Genomic DNA, 19,934 nt, shown 5'->3' with positions numbered 1-19,934 from the left:
AATTTATTACTTATATCAGAATAAATAATATTTCCTCATCAAAGGTTAGAATCTAGAAGAGGGGATGGCATGTATCTACACTTTTATTCTACATGTACACATTATCGTAGTGCTACCCAACCCAAATGACAGATCGCTCCTCATACCAATTGCAGACTAAATAGACATGTAACTAAAATAAAATAATAAAATAAAAATAAAAAAAATAAAAAAAAAATAAACCGAAATAATGGTCATATAGTAGAAAGATTCTTCCATGCAACCCACATCCGCCTTGATCGAGGAACCGTTGCCCGCCCCTTACGAGTTTTTGAAGGGACGCCAGTTCTTTCTCGCAAAACCCGGCCAATTTCCATGTAGCTCTCAACAGCTACAATGAGAGGGCCGCGGACGTCGTGGGGAAGCATGTTCATGATATCTCGTGATCGCTCATACTCCTCAAACGCCCAATCAAGTAACTTCTGTCTGAGCATTTCTACTTTTGGCTGTGTTGGGTCTTTGATAACATCCTGAGCTGTCAAATCCTCTTGCTTGAGCCAATCTGAGGGCAGGTAAACCCGGCCAATTTCAGCGTCCACCAAGATATCGCGGGCAATATTGACGTACTGCAATGCGTGTCCCATCGTCCGAGCAGAAAGTACAAGAATAGATTCCTTGTCGCTTGGAAGTTTCGCGGTACTGTGATGGAATACGAGCCTCAGACATAATTCTCCAACAGTACTCGCGACACGGTGTGCATAAACTTCGAGGTCCTCTTCGTCTTGGATGGGAAATTGTCTAGTTTGTTGGCAAATTTTAGTCCCACCAAAGGAGAGGTCCATTTTGAATCCTTCTAAGAGCTCATAAAATGGGTTTCTTGGGAGAAGCTTTGTTGGTAATAATATCAATGCAGACCTTGCTGACTCCGGGAAGTTTTCCCCCACAAAATTATTAATAGTACCAATCGAAGATGGGGGTTGACTATCCGAACCATAAACGTGGTCAAGGTAGTTAGTCAACTTTTTAATCCATAGTGTGGCTTCGCTCTCCCCATGGGCTTCGTCTACCAGATCATCTGCTACTCTACAAAAGGAGTATCTTGGAACAATTAATATAGGAAGACAAGATATGGTGCAGTGCTTACTTACAAAAGAATGAGATCAATGCGAAGACGTCCAGGGAAAACCGAGCTAGCCAAGTAGAAGCTCCTGCTCTTTCGCCGTAGTGTCTGGACAGCCTCTCTGATACCTTTTACCCGTGCCATGTCATACTTTATAGGATCAAGCAGGACAGCTTTGGCGAGGAGACTCAGAGGAGGCATATACGGCACAACAGGGAATAGTTCCGGGAAAGTGTATAGAACCGCCAGTCCCCTATCGAAAGCGATTAGGCCAAACACAATTAAGACATTGGTAGAGAGGAAAAACACGGCTTCTTCCAGCTCTAAGCTCCCCCATAAGCACCAGCCGAGCTTTGTTCCAGACTCAATAGCCCATGTTCCGCGTCCTAGAGCGAGCTCATCTACAATCCACAAGTACACTGTAGGTAAGACGATTGGAACTACAATACAGGTAGGAGGTAGTCTAATTAAGAAATAGCCTGAAAATGACCATGTAAGAAGTGCAACGGGACAGGCCCATATTAAGATGAGGCCAAGATATGTCCCCTGGCCTCCATTTTTGACAAGTGAGATGCCAACGATGATACATCCTATTAGGAGAATTTGGCCCGTCATTCGTATGCGTCGGGACTTGAGTGAAGAATCATCCTTATTCGTAAGGAATTGAGCGTGGAGAACAGACTTGCTGAGCAAGATGTATAGCATCGACGTGATATAAGTCTGTATAACGAAGAAAAATAATTCCTCGGCTGGGATCTTGAAGAGACGCGGCCCGGCTATCGCATCAGGGGGGTAAGTCCAAATGCCATTACGTATTAGATACGAATCCCAGGGGAGTGTCGCAAAGAAAGCAACTAGTATCAACGTAAATGTTTTATACAAGTCAAGCTTTGTAAGAAGCGGCTTCAAAATGAAAGTAAGAAGACAAGCCGGGGGTATGGTGTACTTGAGATGTCTGCTCGGTGAATTAGTTCAATGTTCTCGTGAAGAGAGATGCTCGTTTGTAAGTATTTCCTGTGGTTACTTACACGAGGGCGTAATCGTAGGCCATAGCGAGTGCCAGGCCTTACGGTAAGTTTGTCAACGCGTATATACAACTAATATTGCAGTCGACAACATAACGTATCGTAACGATTATAAAGTTTTACTTATGAAATCTGCAAAGGATGAGTTTGGCGCAACCGATATGGTGGGCTCTTAATAGAAATAGCTTCTTCAAGCAGTCAGAGGTAAAATTGAGATGATCCATTTTTACTTCGGACTTCCGAATTTATATCGCATGTTACAGCCATTATGAGCAGTTGATTCGACATTGTTGGTTTGTCAACATATAACTATTTGATGATATCATAGACTTGGGATTGGTTAGTGTACTTTTTCGATATGCTGCGTATTAGTGTGGCTTGTAGTATTAAGGGATGATAGTTGTAAAATGATAAAATTCCTACGATCGCTAGGAGTACTAGTGGGAGGTGCCTGCCTTAGTTAGATGTTGGCTCATGGCTTACAAATAATGCTTACTAGCTGAGCAGTTGGGCAGAACTGGGCTCCCGAGATGGCGCTAAATAATGCAAGATCTTAGTGGGGGTCACTTCCCAATCCCAATAATTTTTGTGTCAACCTAGGTAATATTAAGTAATAATCCAATCGAACCAATCAATCTCACAACTCGGCTTAAGCTGGTTATGGTTACATGGTTACATGGTTACATTCAACCAAGATCTGTCTCACCCCTACGCCTCTACGCCCTAACGCCCTAAGAGCCTCAATCAGAACTACAACACCGTATAATTAACTTCTTCAACATTAAGAAATCAGTACCGGAGCAAACACATGAACTAGGTTACCTAATAATGTTGGTCGGTAGTCCCCGAACCGCGCAGCTCTGCCTACGGGCTGCAGCGTCGGCAAGGCTCGTCTATCCGAGGCTTGTCCAAGTCCCTCATCCCGCGATACGACTCTACCGTACCGATACACCATCGCGATTCCTCCCCCGACTTAATTCCAGATCCTTCACTATTTCACAACGACGTCTTGCCGAACCTCCAAAGAGTCAAGACCCTATTACCATCGCCGCAGCCACCGCTACGACCCCAATCCTGCCCGAACACCCCGCGCTCTCCACCCCTAAACCTCTCCGCCGCCGCCGCCGCCGAGGTATCTACTACTCCGCCATTTTCCTACTTATCGGCCTATCCCTCGGCACCCTAATCCGCCTGTCCCTAGCTCCTCCCGCGCCCTTCCCCCACGGCTCTCCTCAGGACCAATACCACGTCTCCAAGATCCGGGACGAAGGCTCCGCGCTCCCGCTCGTGCGCGCATTATCCTCCGACCCGACCTGGAAATCCTGGGATGCGTACTCGGGCGCGCAATCCACGAACATGGTACAATCGCGCCTGACTTCCGGACCTCTAGGCGGTTCCCATGGCATACCTTTCCAGCGCGTGTTCCGAAATACGAAGACTAACGAGGTCATCAGCGTGGTGTACCTCGGCACTGCGACGGCGGGTTGGCCGGGGGTCGTGCATGGTGGGGCGCTAGCGACATTGCTGGATGAGAGCTTAGTTCGGTGCGCAGTACTGCTGTTTCCTGCGCGCACGGGGGTTACTGCCCGTCTCGAGCTCCAATACCGTGCGCCTACATTGACTTCCAGTTTCTATATTATTCGCACACGACCAATGATCCGTGAGGGAGAGGACCCGTCTAAGAGCGATCGTAAGATGTGGGTCGAAGGTACACTGGAGACACTTCATGGGAAGATCTGCGTTGAAGCCAAGGCTCTGGCTGTTGTGCCCAAGGGCGTCAAGCTAAACCCGCTTGTTGAAGAATTCTAGGACGGTATGTTATAGTAGTACACTAGGCAAGTTGACATAGCCTTTGAGAGGGCTTTCCCGAAGGCAGTAAGGAGACGATAGCCTCATCCAGCATTCACGGGCGTTTTGGCACAAGGGGTAAATGAAAGACGATACCAAAGCATAAAGCTGTTTTTCACTATCTTAAGAAATATCTATCATAGAACATAGTTACATCAACTGGAGGCACGTTCCTAACATATCTCCATCGTTCCCATTTACAGCTTTTTCTTGAATCACAAAATGAGAGAAACTAGTGAGAAGTTTTGTCGGACCTATTAAATATATATATATAAATATATATATTTGATAACCCGCACCTCGTCAGTGTATCGAAGCTAGGAGCACAGCGGTCGTAGAAATGCGTTGTGGTGATGAATTTAGCTGATATCAGCTTCGTAGAATAGTACAGTATCCCAGAAAGGGAAATCCACAGACGGCGGGTAGTAATAGCAATAGCTCGTCGCACGATACAAGGAATTCTATTGCGCTTGATCGGTCGAAGTTAATTGCTGCATTGGCGGTGGTGGTTGACCATAGTTTGACGAACCTCGACCCCGGTACCCTCCTCTCGATCCGCGAAAGCCACGACCTCGGTATCCTCCACCATATCCTCGCCCGCCTCGAAAACCACCACGGTGACTTTCGGATATGTTTGGCTGGGCGGGATTGTTGGGTGGCCTATTATCTGATTTCTCATTCTTATTGAAGCTTTCGTTGTCCTTCGTGTCGTTTGGCGATTGTTCAGTCGCAAGAGACTGTGTAGTGTGGTTGCTTCCCCCACGACCACGGCCGCGTCGCCGGATGAATGGTCGTTTGGAACTTTTAGGCTTTCCTTCCACGGAAAAGTCAATCTTCTTCACCGGGTCCTCGGCCATAGTGAGACCTTTCAAGCCAAATCGATCCCAATCCTCTTTTGGTGTCGTCCAGGCCTGAAAGACATTTTCTAGTTTCTCAAGCTTCCGCACCTCGGGTACCCAGCAGCGTACGTATTCCCCATCCTTGTCATAATCGAAAGCTTGTTTTACGGGGTTAAAGATCCGTGCTTCTCCTCGTGGGTCGTTTCCCACCCCGGCAACGTACTGCCAGTTTGCCCAGTTCGATGAAACGTCATAATCGACCAATAGCATTTCATACCATTCAGCACCATAACGCCAATCGATACAGAGGTGTTTAGCAAGGAAACTCGCGACGTTCTGGCGGGCGCGGTTCGACGTATATCCTGTGTGTAACAGCTCTCTTTGAGAAGCATCGATCAATCCCATCCCGGTTGTTCCGTCGAATATTCTCTGCACTATCTTAGAAATTTCGTCTGCCGACTGTTGTTGCCCGTCAGCTATATCCTCCTTCTTAGCCGACTTCCATTTGTTAGCGCGATCATTTCTGAATCCAGATCGGAGAAAGAGTTTCTCCTTAAACTTCCTAGTGCAGAGCCTCATATAGTCACGCCACAACAATTCAAACCGTATCGCTTTTGTCCCTTCGTTTTCTCCATCACCGTACCCCTGAGATTCGGCGAGTGACTTGTCTTTTCCATCTTCGTATGCCACAAGTTGAGCATGTACCTGACGAGCGGTGATACATCCCTGTGCGAGATAGGCAGACAGTTTCGTGCTGAAATCGCTTCCTAATAGTCCATTACGCGAGGTCTTATACAAGGAGGCACTTCCCGATTGGATCAGATGATCCAATCTACTATGAGCACTATCTTCTCCACCGCGGAAAGGATGAGCCGACTTAGCTCCTTCAGGGAAGGGCGGAGAGCCGGATAGGGCTCCCCTAACAGGTCTTAAGAGTGCTTCTTCGAATTCATCGTATGAAGACGGGATCTCGAAAGGCGATTCCTGCCTTGGAATTAATGACTTTTCAACGGACTTGGGCAATGTATCTTTCAGGGGGGTAGACAAAGTCGCCCTGGGTTTCTCTCGCAATGGCTCCATCATTTTCCTATAAGTCGTGAATACGTCTGGGAGATCATCTTTGTCGAGTTTTAAATCTCGACTAGGTGAATGAGGATTCGTCAGTAAAGTCCGCCTCGAGGCTATAATCATGACTCACTCATCGATGAAGTACTTTTCATCTACCCATGTTCGAAAATCTATACCAAGACTCGAGCAAACCTCTGATATAAGCTTCTCATCTCGTTTCTCTTCATAGCCTTCTTCCCCTATCGCCCACACTCCTCCGACATTAAGCCCCTTCAGTCGCAAGCCGTCAATGAGTGTCTTTAATACACCATCGTACGTCCCTATCCTAGTCGTCAAGTCGCTTCCTAGTTTCTCTAAGTTGTCTTTCAGGTTCCAAATAGATTGGGCAATAAACGCAGCCCTATATGGCCCACATCTCCAATAGCGTCCAACCTCGCTTTTAGCTTCGGGAAAAGGGGATTTTTCGTCATCCTTCAGAAATCCGGAAACCTCAAGTTGGTGAGGTAGTAAGACAAAGAGAGGCAGGAGATGCGTAAACCCATGGCCGATTGTGGAAGAGAGATGATGCAGGATGGGATTGTCAGAGACACGCAAGTCGTGACGTACAATGTAGACAAGGACATTATTTGCCGACATGGCGACCTAATCAGTGAGTATGTAAGATTGGGGCCAGACAGATTACCAAAGTTGAGCTTTAGATACAAATCTCTGGTTCGATAGGGTGGGAGTAACTGCCGCGAGAATCGGCGAGACACAGTAGCAGACGGTTTTTGAAAGCAGTTATCTCTTCCACGGACCGGAGCTCTAGTGGAGCTGGCCAAGCTTTGGTGAAATACGACCTGCAGATAGATACAGTTGACGTCTTTGATAGTTTGTTCGTCCCTATGCTCTCCACGTTAGAACTGCTGCCGGAAACGTAATATGAACAGGCGAGTGATGACGAAGGCGAATCTAGACCTCAAGGATCGAATTTAGGATCGAATTCAAGATCAAGGCGGCTAAAGGTGATTCAGATATTCGTACTCTCGCTGCTTAGGCCCGATGTACAACACAACAAGGCTGACCCACCACTCCCGATGGGACCAACCAGGATAACGGTATCTAGAGTCGAGCTAGAGACAAACTGGCTTTTCTAAAAATGGTAAATGCGTCTCCAGATCAGGGAGTTATGCCCTTAAGTTCTAAAGAGGCGCTAACGTATGGAAGTGGTTCACTAACGCAGTGGGTTGTCCATGGAAATTATATATCCGAGAAAAGCAGATAGTCACTAGGAATTCCGTCTCGAAGGCCAGGTCAGTCGAGACGAGACTATCCTACGATGCTGGATGTAACTCAACCGAATCGGGCATTCCCGTGAGCAAGATCCAGACTATAATTCCGATTCGTATATGATTGTATACGAATATTGTGGACTAAAAGGCAAAGAGAAAACACAAAGAAGCACAAGGTAAAGTGAGACTCTCCTTAGACCCTGTGGCAACGCAGACTTCCGGTCAAAAATAAGACCATAACCGTGATATGATCCAGCTACAGAATAGGAATATCTGAGGCCGACAAGTGATAGGCCTCCTCAAGGTCTAGACATATGACCCTGGACCTAGTCCCCTGGGGAGAAGAGCCCGGCAAAGCAAACACGGATGAGGATCGACAACTCAACTGGAGGCGGAGGTCATACCGAGGAAGAAGATAGCATTTGATTATTACGAGTAAATCCATCTTGCCGGGTGCGTCTGCTGGTGTGCAGATCTGGCCACGGTCTTTGGTGCGTTCAGAATCGGGATTGGAAAGAGTGCACGCGCTGGTTGCCATGATGCTCAGAATTGTGTCCGGGGGTTAGAGATCGGGAACCCGTAAAATAAGATTTTGGGGGACTTTAGAGCCCAGGGCAGCCAGGGGTAGCTGCTTCGGGACCACTAGAACGCTTACGTACATTGCGGAGCACATTCTTCTTCGATCGCATTGGCTAGTACAGTTGGCAGTTTCTGTCGGGAAGAGCGATCTACTCTGGCCTAGGCCTATGTAAGGTACATACATATAAGGTACCTACATTAAGCATTAGGTACCTACATACACAGGTATGTATACATGTATGTAATGTTACTAATGCATAATACCACCTGGACGGTACTATGTAAGAACATTGTATGATGATTGAATGTTACTACTATGTCACTGTTATGTCACTATCAGGTAAGCAAGCATTAGGTACATCGATTTGAAAACATAACAAAGACAGTAAAATAATCCTGTGATTTGAAACATCGATGTTTTCGTTTAGAAAAGGCGTGATATCCATAGAGGCGTAAAGCACCGGAAATTTACCAGATTTACATGGGAAATAAAATGTTTCTAAACGCCACAGTCTAGACAATCCGTCTACTACAAGGTAGGAACCACATGTTCATACCCCCTGTCTAAGCCCGTCCCCGCGGCTTATTAGACCGGCTTAAGGTCAACTACACATGTAGGTACATTATTAACTCACCTTAATTTAGAACTTGACTTTCTTATGGCTAAAGCTTAAGTAAATTGGTAGCCGCCTCTTGTAATGGTTGCCACGCAGTCACCTTGCAGAAAGAATAGCTAACTTAATACCTTAGGTACCTTGTTCAAGCTAGGTGCACGATTATTCAGAACATGCAATACCTATTAACTTAGACATTACCTTCTATCTAGCATACGGGTAGGTATGATGGTATAAGATCCTGGCCAGGCATAAAACATACAAATACCTATAAAAAAAATACAATCTCGGATTGGACAATGGTTCGACGAGATGCATACCCAAATGAGGCATATCACATTCTACCTGTCACGCAGTGTTCTTCATGTCTATAGAATTATATAATAGTTAACGGAACTCACATATAACTATGTTTCTTTAGGAGGCTACTGACTTATATTTGGGCATTTTTATCAAAGCTTGTATAAAACTCATAAATGACGGAAGATCCTTTTCTTCGTATGAGTGTAAATAATTAATATCATTAAGTACATAACCTATTATATCATCAGACGATTGGACTAAAAGAAAGAAGTAAGGGGCTACTTGCTATCGACTTGATTTATTATAGATCATACGAAACTTAGTAAGCAGATTAAACGGTGTAATTAATCATTGCTATCTCGGCTGAGGATCGACCTTCGTGGCGGAAAGTCTTAGTCCTGTAGCCTGTAGACGATTCAACACTAGCCCCTTCATCCACTCCCGGTTGTAGAACCTCGATCGAGGTCAAGAGCTCTCCAGATCCGCATCGCGTCGTCTTGCTTGGCTGTCAAGAATAGACGGTGTGTGCCAACAGGCTGTTGTGTATACGGCAATTTTCTGATATATGCAAGCACCAGCAGGGACTGCTGTGTAGCTGACATCAAATTCGTCAGTGATGCATTATCTCTAGCGTCAAGCTGTACGATCCTTGCGCCTACATATTTATTGTGTTATCATTGCTATTCTGTCACTCATATTATTATTCTTTAACCTTTGATATAGTCACTTCTACGACGTCCCGTGTAGTGTCACGAAGTATGCGGTTTCAGTCCAAGTTAGCCGCACTAGGTCTTGTACGGAACGTCCATAGTTCGAATGCTATGTGGTACGCTGACCTTCCGGAATAGTACCTGAGTCACTTAATCAACTAATGATAAGAATTGCTGTGCAACAAGGAGTATAATAAATAGATCATTAGTGGCATGATATCCTAGTCCATACCGCTCACCACCGGTGGGTATTATGTATTATGTATTATCGCGATATATTCTATCGTGCCAGCTCTTTTTGTTTAATGCGCCAGCATCATCGTAAAAGTTGGTTACAGGTATCTATTCATTCAAAGTGTGGAATAGGTTGGTCCGGATAGAGGCGGTAATGCCCAATGCCAATATCGTCGGGTTAAAACTTGTTACGAACCTGAGTCTAGACTCTAGGATGAGGCTTTCCTGCAGCCCGTTTCTGGAACGGCCGGGTACTCCTTGAGACTTTCATATTGCTTTTGTAAATGAATGCCTTTGCATGAATTATGAATTATTCTAGAGCCCGAACATGGTAGCAAGGACTATGCTTACGAAGGGTCTAGACATGCCCCGGTCAACTTATACGCAACCTGCAGTCTGATGCATCAATTCTTTGTATGTCGATTTTTACGATCTAGAATCTCCAGCACCAAGTCCTACAATCGAACCATAGAAAGTTTGGCATTTCCGAGAAAGCCGTATATGCTGTAACGCAACTGACTCGTCACACGACACACGAGAACCAGCGGGAAATAATGATATTCCCTCCGCTATTAAGAAGATGTGTAAAATGACCATTCAGTAGTACTCTATAGCTTTTCGTTACGGGATGGAGCATATACCCAAATAGAAAAGACCTTCCTCTCGAGGTAGGGTAGGGTGATATCGGGCTAGGCTACACAGCGTGCCCTTAACATCCTAAGTCGCATGCTGTTGGTTTCATTGGAGGTACCTAAGTCCCTAACCCAAGTACATTTCGAGCACCTACGACTGCAGCGCTGATACAAGAATGATGCTGAATTGAAGATGCTTTGACCGGCCTCAAAACCACAAACAGTTTACTAGCATTTCAGCTCCCATACTCCCATGTAGAATGGATCGATTCTTGCAGCGGCAGAGCCCGTAGTCTTTTGCTCCAAAGCCCTCCAATGAATAGGCGCATGCCTGACGGACGTGTTATAATTGCTATTTATATTTATTATCTATAGTACGTTGGAGAATATGGGTTATACATGTTACGTTCGAGTTCCGATGCCTACGGTGCGAAACATGAATCTACAAAAAGCGCAAAGGCTGCTCTTTGGGCTATTGCACTTACATTTCCGTGGAGATTATCTTGAGGTAAAGATACCTCAGGTAGATAAATGTACTAGAAACCAGGACGCCCTGATAGCTTGTAGCGGTGAGATAGTTGTACTATGTAAGTTGCCTTCTAGGTAGAGAGGATCGGGAACTCCCTCCATCACCACAGTAGGCGGATCCCCGCTAGATGCCTCATTTAAAAGATGAATGGTTTTGGACCATGGCTCATGGATATCTTGCCTGCTTGTTCAACTTGAGTGGGACGGATGGCTTGCTGGATAAATTGGCCTCGATTGATAAGAGTTCTCCAACGTCAACGGCGAGGTTGCCCTTTGACCGAACATAATGTAAGTATTGGCTATACTTGGGGTCTTGATAGGACTCAAGTGAGCTATCAATTCTGAGACCAACAATATCATGGATCCTTTGCGCCCGGTTAAGTATATCGTTACAAGGTCCGAGGTCATTGTCAACCTTGAGCTTGGATGATCCCTATCTCGAGTTAAGATTGATAGATGCCTACCTAGTTTCGGGAGTGAATTATAACATCTGCTAACGTACGGCATTGAACCTTATGAATGACCTGACAGTCCCAAAGAAAATGGAAGAAGGTTGAGTTGAGATTTGTAGCGTTCTGATTGGATCATGTTCACAAAAACTCCCATAGACAAAAATCACAACCAAACGGAAAAAAAAAAAAGAAAAAAAATATTAGGTCAACTTTTCTATTAGACACATTCATTAGACTAGAGGACATTGTGATGACGTATCTGGGGTTACAACGTATGATGCAAAGCGTGTTGCAATTGAGGCTGATCTGCTACGGCTCTTCCGTAGATGTTTGATGCAAAGTAACGCGTTGATTAATGTATTAAAACACGATTTATCGCGTTCACCGAGAGGTCTCCGACAGTAAAAAGTAGCGTCTGTCAGGTACTTGACAGAATAATTGGATACCTATACTTTCCACGGCTACTACGTGGGTACATGTACCTATCGATTAGCCCCTTTCCTCTCTAATGGTTATAGCTTGTGGCGCAGTAGCGTACCAAAGTAGCTAACCTGCTAACCCAAGTTTTGATGCACACGTGCACTGGTAAGCGCTTTTGTGTTAGTGCACTAACCTTGTGCTTACCCTTTTGATATTTTAACGTGGGAATTTCCTAGGAGAAACTTAGATTATTCGGGTCTCGGAGATTTTATCATAACAGAATAGTTAGTTGAAACCCAAAGTAACTTTATGTCCTAATTGAGGACTCCAATTGGCAAGGACCCCTTGTACTTATACCCTTGTACATACACGAGCGCCAGCCATCGATATCCGTAGGATTTTGTAGGTTTCTTAGGTTTCTTAGGGAATCGCAATGTAACTCTGCCTGCATTTGTAGGGCGTCTCCGGGTTCACTTCCGCCTCCAACTTTTTTTTTTTTGATGAGGCTGAATCAATCCGATAAATCATTACATCCTGGTTCTTCAACGTCAACTCCTCTTATCCATCTCATAATATGATCAAAAATATGACCTAGGTCATCATCAATTCACCTTCGGCATAATTCATTTGCCCCTGCCTTGCGCAGCACTTGTCAGACTGTTATTGGGCCGCCTGTATTGGCCGAATCTTATCCCACTGACTTGACCGGCTGATTATACGCGCGCGAGAGAGAGAGGGAGACCGTATCCTCCACCTTTTCAACTCGAGAGACCCTGACCTAAAACCGCCCATTTCGGTCTCGCATAACCTTTCCCCGCCACTGACGGCCCGAGTCTTAATTCCTTCTCGGCGGAAACTAAACTACTTCTCTTGGCTTGCACCCGTTAGTCTCTCATACAGGCTAGGTATCATCTCATGCTTGGAGCATAACCTTGAGAAACTGCAAGAATCTATTCACCCTCTACTGAGAGCTCCGGCTCTCATCTAATTCAATATGGCGCCCATTCTGAACCCCAGGTCCGGGCTCAGGGCGCGGGGGAGTCACATGTCCGCCGGTGCAATTGCTGGAACGGTTATCGGCAGTGCTTTCGGAGGCAGCCTGTTACTCATAGTCCTGGGCTTTCTCTACTTCCGGTACAGGCGGAAGTTAAGAGAGGCGAGAGAAGCGGGGACTTTTCCAGCTGGAAGCTCTACAGTCTCCCAAGTCAGGACCTTATTCCCTTTCCAGGGTTTCCGGCCTAGACAAACCCCTGCCACACAACCGGATCATCCCCCTTCTATGAAGGATGATTTTGAGAGAATCAACCCAGGCTTCAGCGACGGCTCTGAGTTTCAACAGACACAACCTGCCGCTTATGGAGATAGATTTGTTAGTAGTCATGACTCTTATCACCTACCTCAAAATTTCGGTCAGCCGTCTCTACCCCCGGGCATCGATTTTCCTCTGCCCCCTCAGCCGACAGCTTTTCCAACTACCAACAACATTGGGGCCAATCTGCCTTCTAACAATGCTGTCACGGGATACGAAGCAGCCAATTCTAGTTATTATGACACCAGGATCTCGATGGGCTCAAATCCTGAGCAAGAGCCGATACCACCGTCTAGACAGATGACTGAGCTTTACGAGGCTCAGCTGAGAGATTCTCGAGAACATCGAAGAAGAAGTGGCTCTTTAACTAGTCGAATCTGGAATAGCATTAAGAGGAAACGTTCTACACATTCCTCGGCTCATGGCACCGTAAGCCCCCAGTACTCGACATCTCAACAGTACTTTCCTACTTCACCAGTTGTTAGTCCTGTCAGTATGAAACCAGAATCTGGTTTAGAAGCTGCGGAAGGAACTAGCATTCAAGAAAAACCTCCCGTAAATCAAATTTTCGAAGAGCCTGCCGAAATTTCTGGAGAAGCAGGTATCTCGATTGCTTCTCAAGACAGAAACTGCACAGAAAAGGATCAGCAACACAAGAGACAGAGACAAGGAGATTCCCAGTACGACGTGTACCCTCTTCGGACTAGCTCAACGGTACGAGAAACCACAGAGAGGGATCCTGAGCTACCTTCAGCTGCTCTCAGAAGTCCGGACTCCACCGATCGGTTACCTCACTCAACTCAGCCACAATCCGAGACCCGGCCCCAAGAACGACTTATGAGCCCGGCCATCCCGGAGCCTATGGAACTGGACGAGACACTTGATGCTACTCATAGACCCTCTATCTTCCACAGCTCACACTCTCCTTCTCTTCAGCCAGAATCCTTCGTGTCGCCGATGTCCATCATGCAACCCTCTAACGCTGCCGAGAAAGCTGCTTATACTCATTACCAAATGGAGAACTCGGCGTCTCCTCCGACCTTCCCTACCTCACCTCCTGCCATCGTCACAGACCAGGCGGCGCAAGAAAACTCGGAAAACTTTTTTCATGGTTCTCAAGAGGACATCGATGTAGAGAGCTTCCTGGATATCCCTAGTGATGACGAACCTCGCCTATCTGGTGATTCGTACGACTACAGTACTACACCAGGGCAGAGCTCTACGGATCCCTCCATGGGAAGGACGCCGGATACCCGGCTTACGGTATCCCCATCACCGTATCCCAACACAAATGAACATGTCAAGATGGAACCAGAGTCGAGCTTGTCGCCGGAGGTATCCAAAATTCCTTCTCCCCAATCATCCGGTCATATCTGCGAAGAGTGTGGTCGGTATTTTGATCAGGTCCATAAACTTAACCACCATAAACGTTATCACGACCGTAAACACGAGTGCCCTTACGAAGGATGTGATAAGAAGTTCGGTACAAAGACACACCTTGATCGACATATCAACGATAAGCATGTCAAGTCGAAAGCCTATCACTGTACAGAACCAACATGTGCATACTTCAAAGGAAGAAAAGCTTTCCCGAGAAAAGACAATTGGAGACGACACATGATAAAAAAACACGGGGCGATGCCTAACGATCTAGAGGCAATGGATGAGTCGATGGTATGATAGTTGACAACTATGCACAGCTATCAAGCGCGTATTAGCAATAATAACAAACACGCATCACTATACGTCCACCTCCCAGACGTGTATCATAGCACTACAATTGGTTCCACAATATCAATCAGTAAAGTCTATACGGAGTCAGTGTGGCTTGGCGCGGTTTAAGGGCGAATCATCCGGCTTCTTAATTATAAACCACGCCCCCTCGGGACCTACACATACTATTACCACTCTATATAGTATAAGATCTGAAGACTTCCAATCCACGGCCAAAAAAAAAAATTTAGATTCATCAACTTGGATTTCAATACGCTCGTTTGCATATATTGGGTATACATTTGGTAATATATTTAGGGCATATGGGAACAAGCGAAGTCGGGACCTCACTTTGGGTTGGTCATTGTAACAAAGCAGGGCGCAAAGGATTTCTCTCAGAGAGTGTATATTTCATATACGGTATGAGCTTAGCTCCCAATGAATATGGCCATTTTGGCCGAGGGCAAAACGATTGAAAGCTCTCGAGCAGCTTGCGATGCATATCATTTCTATGCTTGTCAGTTCCGCCATTGATTAATGTTGATTCCGATGTCATCCTGTTTTCTAGCTTATTCTTGACGATGTTGCAACTATTTGCTTATTGAAAACATCACGAAGATGTCCAATATTGATGATAACTAGTAAATAATTAACACCTAAATAACTATTTCAGGTCTTCTAGGATAACACCAATTTCTATATATATATACCTAGGTATATATACCTGGTACTTTAGAGCTTTCTGTAGATAGGTTCTAACTTGTTTTAACCCGTATTAACGCTCCTAGGAATAGGTACCTAGCCAAAAAGAACTCTTTTTGATAGACATTGCCAAGCAAAAGCTAAGCTTCAGACAAGAGCTCAAACTCCAGGATGTGACGATACCTCCCGGAGATTGTGGGGTTAGAACAGGGATGCCGGCGCCCTCAGAACGGTCGCAACCCTTGCCGCGAAACACGGAGAAGCTCAACTGCCTCCCAATACGGTGTCAAAAGTATCCATTATCCTACCAGCGCAGCCTGCAAGTAAATAATTATCGTCGGAACTGATACCTCAGTGCGATAAACGCCAATTTCGATCATCGGCCCCCTTCTTGGCACCCTTCTAGATTGCTTGGAATGCGCAAGGCTAGGTCTGGATGCGATTTGTTGTGGATTGTGAAAGATGTTTGATCTCCGTAATCCTGGGTAGGAGGAGAGTAATTTGAAGACTTGCTTTACTCATAAGACTAACTACACTCTCTCGAAATCTATGAAACGTGAATGAGGTTCTGTTTCTCTCTCTTCCTTTTACACTCCTTTCACTTCTAAGCTCTTGACGAGCCTTATTTCGATAACCACACGTATCTCATTTCTTTCCCCAGGCCCGGATCCGCCTGTCTCTTCTTCTTCTTCTTTTTTTCTCGCTAGTTCATTGCTCGTAATATTTTCCCCTTAATCTAAGTTACGTAGTCAGGATGTTGACCATTCGCTCTTTGTCGCTACTGTTTGCCCTCGGGGCTTTCTCCCTCGTCGATGCGGCACCGCAGAACAGAGGAAATAGGGGTGGTAGGAACAGGAATAATCAGGGGGCGACTAGAGGCGGAGGACAAACGCAGAAGCAAGCTACGGCTTTTCAGCAGGCGCAGCAGATACCGCAGGGCGTCTCGACGGCGACGGATGGAAGCACTATCTTGGATATGACGGCTAACGTAAAGTACGTTTACTTCTATATTTATAACCAACATACCCAGGTTTATATGTACGGCAAATACTAACGCTCCTTAGCGGCCTCCCTCTCCGCTTCAAAGTCTCCGCACCCGCCGACCAATTTACAGCAGACTCCGGTGTCGACGGCGGGGCCCAGACGGCGGGCGCAGCCGGTGACCTAGGTCTAAACGTCCTTCTACACGGTGACGGCGGACAATCATTCTTCGATTTCCCGAATCAAGCTGTACAGGACGGTCTCGCGGGAGTCGCCGTCCTAGCACCAGACCCAAACCTATTCTGGGGTGGCGGTTCCGGACTCGACCGCACCGACGGTGTGGCCCACGCCCAGGCCGTCGCAGACCTGGTTGCGGATATCATGCCCCAGGTCCTAGCATTTAACTCCAGCCGAGTGAGCTTTACGGGAGTGTCTGGTGGCTCGTTGTTGCTGAGCGGGTTCTTGATGCCGGGGCATATGTCGCAGTTTGCCGGTGCCGGAAAGGAGTCCCAAGTCTTACTTAACTGCGGCGGATTAGAACCGCAAGTCGATGTAGCGGATGCGGATGCTGCTGCGTTAGCAGAGACGCGTGTGCATTTCCAGAGCACGCAGCAAGAATTAACGCTCCTCCAACCCGCGATCCCGGCAGCCATCAAAGCCTACGAGCAGATCGCCACATCGCAAGGCCTGGACGCAGCAGCCGTCGGGGCCCTACAGACGGTAGATAACTCACCAAATGGCGGGCACTGCGAGTTTGACGAGCAGGACTTCGTAAGCGGCGTACAACTTATGGCCGATTCCTTCTCGGCTGTAGTACAGGGCGGTGATGGAACCCTAGCGGGAACTAATGTTAATGTGCTAAACCCGGTTGTTGGAAACGAGGAATTAGCCTTCTCGGGGGCTTCGTAAGAGTAGATAGATAGGTGGCATAGGGGATGAAGGATACGTGTGGGTATATATTTGTTGATAGTAGAAATATATATAACTATATATATATATATATGTATTGAAGACATATGATGTATAAAGTTTTAGTGATGAACATGAACTGTCTAATCGTATACTATACGTACTATACGTCTGTATATCTATCTTCTAAATCAAGCTCTACCTATCAAAGGAGTTTTTTCCCCTTGACAAATATAAGTATACAGGAATACCCGTTTATAATGTCTTTGGTTAAATAGAGCATCAAGTCATTACCCATGCCAAAGTCTACTTTAATCTCAGCTAATCTCGTTAAAGAATAGTGTCATGTTTTCGCCTCTGAAGATCCTAGGACACTCTGTGACTAATAAATAATCATTAAAACATTCGATGATAAAAAATAAGTAAATCAAGAGCAGGTCACCGCATCTGCCGAGAGATCTCTATCCGTCATGTATTTGATTCCGATATTCCATCCGCCCCGTTCATGTGGTATCCAAAGCACCAGACGCCGCTTAATTATATCCCCGGAAGATCAGATAAAGATATCGCCTCAAGTGGGCATCCTTGAAATCAATAACGAAGAAAGAAAAACAAAATCATATCTTCTTTTATTCCTCCTCGCTCACGTCGCTTTCTTGCTGATCCTCTTCGCCCAGTTCGGCTAGCAGCGCAGCCTCGAGATCCGACTCATCTAGGACAGCTTCCTCAGCGTCAGCAGGCTGTTCTTGCTGTACATCCTCCATCTCCTCGTCCTCATCTTCATCGTCTTCCTCGTTGGCTTGCGGATGTTTATGGGGGTTGCTAGTTTGTTGCATCTGCTGGTTGATCGGGCTAGGTAAGACGAAGTGCTCAATAGGCTCGTCGTCGTCTTCCTCGCCGTCAGCATCGTCGTGCTCCTCGTTGTTCTTTTCGTCTTCACCCTCATTCATCAAATCGGAGAAACGGCGAATTCCAAAGAGGTTGGGAGAGTAGTGTTGATTGACTCTCGGCGCCTCGCCACCTGGATTCTCTATTGTAAGACCGAGGTCGTCGTCCGAGCTCTCTTCTTCCGAATCGTCTGAGGTGCGGCGCGGCTTGCTAGCTGCTATGGGCTTCGGAGGTGACTTCTTCTCGGGCATCGCTAGAACCGGTTTATCTTCTGCTTTTGGCTTTGATGCCGGCTTCCGTGGCTTAGCCGCTGTCTTTTTCTCTTCTTTCCTTCCCTTTGCAGGTTGCCTCGTTGGTCCTGTGGCCTTGGCGCTGCTAGCAGCACTATGAGCATCCAAGTGAGGAAAGTCTTGTCGTAAGCTCTCGGGATCGTCGTTTGATGGCGTCTTTACCAAGTTCATATTGAACATAGAGTCTACCTTGTGCAAGACAAAGACCTCGCGGGCGGGGTCAAAGATCAGCACATATTGGCTGTCTTCGACACCGCGTGTTCCTTTGTATTGGTAGCGGCCGCCGTCATCCTGGAAGGCGAGGTCGTATGTAGAAGCGCCCTTCTTAGAAGAAGATGCGGATGTCGGTTTTATTCGTGCCTGGGCGGGTGCAGTAGATGACGATAATGACGGCTTATGATTATCTGTAGTGGGCTATTCGTTAGCTGTCGTTTATTAACTAGAGTGAATGGGCAACTTACATCTCACACCAGTGAAAACCTCCTTTGGGTCTTTGCCGAGCAAGGCATCGCTCAAAACAACTGGGTATTTGCCGGCTTTTGTGGGATCGACTATCCCCGCGGCGAGGGACGCCATGGTCGCGGGAATTCTAGCGCTACCTTTTAGATGTTAATAGACGATCGGATAAATAAATAAATAAAAGGCTCAATTATCGTGAAGGCGAAGTGGAAGTAAAATAGTCAACAGAACAGTAAGAGTAAGAGTAAATGAGTTCGTTGTTTAAGTGTGTAGAAGGTGTAAAAGTGTGTCTTATTGATGTGTAGCGTGGAGATTGGTAGAGTAAAAAGGAACATGTAACCAACGAGGCGGGAGAGCTGAAGAAACACCTGCAGGTAGGGCGCGCTAGTTACGCTAGTTACGCTAGTTATGCTAATCACGCTAATCACGCTAGCGTATGTAGTACCTAGCGTAGGTTAGACCCTGGCCCGCTTTTCCCGCCCTGTCGAACTAAATACCTAGGTAGGTTAGGTACTTTAAATACCTACCCAGATTCACTTACATAACTCAATACGAATTATATATTTACATGTATCAAAGAGCATGTAGCTAATTCCCGAATATTCTATCGTTCTAGCTAACGTCTAATATTCCAGTTGTTTAATGGGGATCGCTTAATTATATGCAGGTAATACGTTCAACACAATGCTTTCGTATGTATACTGGGATAGTAACGTAAGCGCGGAGACACAGTTCCGTCGAAGCATGAACCTGTCTGGGAGATAGCAGTCGGTGGTAACTAGGGAAGGTTAGTATAAACTTCTAGTCAAGTTTTGCCCAGCTTCGAGAAGGTGAATTTTGCACTTTAGTTTCTCTTCGATATGAATCAAGTACTTGTACAAAAGGTTTAGGCTCATAAAAAGTCTAAATAAAGTTGATTCTCTGTCGTCGCGTCGGGGAGGCATCCTATGCGCCTTCTCTAAAGCCTCAGCCCTGGTCGTTTTTTCTTTGTTTTCTCCGTCTCAGGACTAGCATCATTTATAGCCTTAAAAGATTCCATCTAAAATTCTGGAAATCTGTGG

General features: G+C 46.1%; 6 protein-coding genes across 7 annotated transcripts; 3 read left to right on the top strand and 3 right to left on the bottom strand.

Moving 5' to 3' along the window:
- Positions 1-233: 233 nt before the first annotated feature.
- Positions 234-2,150, bottom strand: GL218_02350 (Bifunctional lycopene cyclase/phytoene synthase; the record flags this gene model as incomplete). The annotated part of the gene is made up of 3 exons (XM_033578862.1): positions 234-1,062; positions 1,128-2,054; positions 2,128-2,150. The coding sequence occupies 3 exons, from the start codon at positions 2,148-2,150 to the stop codon at positions 234-236; spliced, it is 1,779 nt and encodes a 592-aa protein (XP_033438072.1).
- Positions 2,151-2,952: 802 nt separating this feature from the next.
- On the top strand, positions 2,953-3,933 carry GL218_02349 (uncharacterized protein; the record flags this gene model as incomplete). The annotated part of the gene is made up of 1 exon (XM_033578861.1): positions 2,953-3,933. One exon carries the CDS (start codon positions 2,953-2,955, stop codon positions 3,931-3,933), a length of 981 nt encoding a protein of 326 aa, XP_033438018.1.
- A 500-nt stretch (positions 3,934-4,433) lies between these two features.
- Positions 4,434-6,515, bottom strand: GL218_02348 (putative cryptochrome DASH, mitochondrial; the record flags this gene model as incomplete). Of its 2 annotated transcripts, XM_033578860.1 has the most annotated exons (2): positions 4,434-5,952; positions 6,010-6,515. In XM_033578860.1, the coding sequence occupies 2 exons, from the start codon at positions 6,513-6,515 to the stop codon at positions 4,434-4,436; spliced, it is 2,025 nt and encodes a 674-aa protein (XP_033438020.1). The 2 variants fall into 2 exon arrangements, with proteins under 2 accessions (XP_033438020.1, XP_033438019.1); XM_033578859.1 differs by lacking the exon at positions 6,010-6,515 and having other exon boundaries at positions 4,434-5,216.
- A 6,101-nt stretch (positions 6,516-12,616) lies between these two features.
- Positions 12,617-14,611, top strand: GL218_02347 (putative zinc finger protein 2 protein; the record flags this gene model as incomplete). Its single annotated transcript, XM_033578858.1, has 1 exon — positions 12,617-14,611. The coding sequence occupies one exon, from the start codon at positions 12,617-12,619 to the stop codon at positions 14,609-14,611; it is 1,995 nt and encodes a 664-aa protein (XP_033437908.1).
- Positions 14,612-16,100: 1,489 nt separating this feature from the next.
- Positions 16,101-17,236, top strand: GL218_02346 (uncharacterized protein; the record flags this gene model as incomplete). Its single annotated transcript, XM_033578857.1, has 2 exons — positions 16,101-16,339; positions 16,411-17,236. 2 exons carry the CDS (start codon positions 16,101-16,103, stop codon positions 17,234-17,236), a joined length of 1,065 nt encoding a protein of 354 aa, XP_033437909.1.
- A 629-nt stretch (positions 17,237-17,865) lies between these two features.
- On the bottom strand, positions 17,866-18,990 carry GL218_02345 (putative ell-associated factor protein; the record flags this gene model as incomplete). Its single annotated transcript, XM_033578856.1, has 2 exons — positions 17,866-18,818; positions 18,876-18,990. 2 exons carry the CDS (start codon positions 18,988-18,990, stop codon positions 17,866-17,868), a joined length of 1,068 nt encoding a protein of 355 aa, XP_033437906.1.
- Positions 18,991-19,934: the final 944 nt, after the last annotated feature.

Source organism: Daldinia childiae, assembly GCF_008694065.1.
Source record: "Daldinia childiae strain JS-1345 chromosome Unknown Scaffold2, whole genome shotgun sequence".
NCBI lineage: Eukaryota > Fungi > Ascomycota > Sordariomycetes > Xylariales > Hypoxylaceae > Daldinia > Daldinia childiae.
Note: the sequence above shows the minus strand (reverse complement) of the source record. Positions and strands in the feature narration are given on the sequence as shown.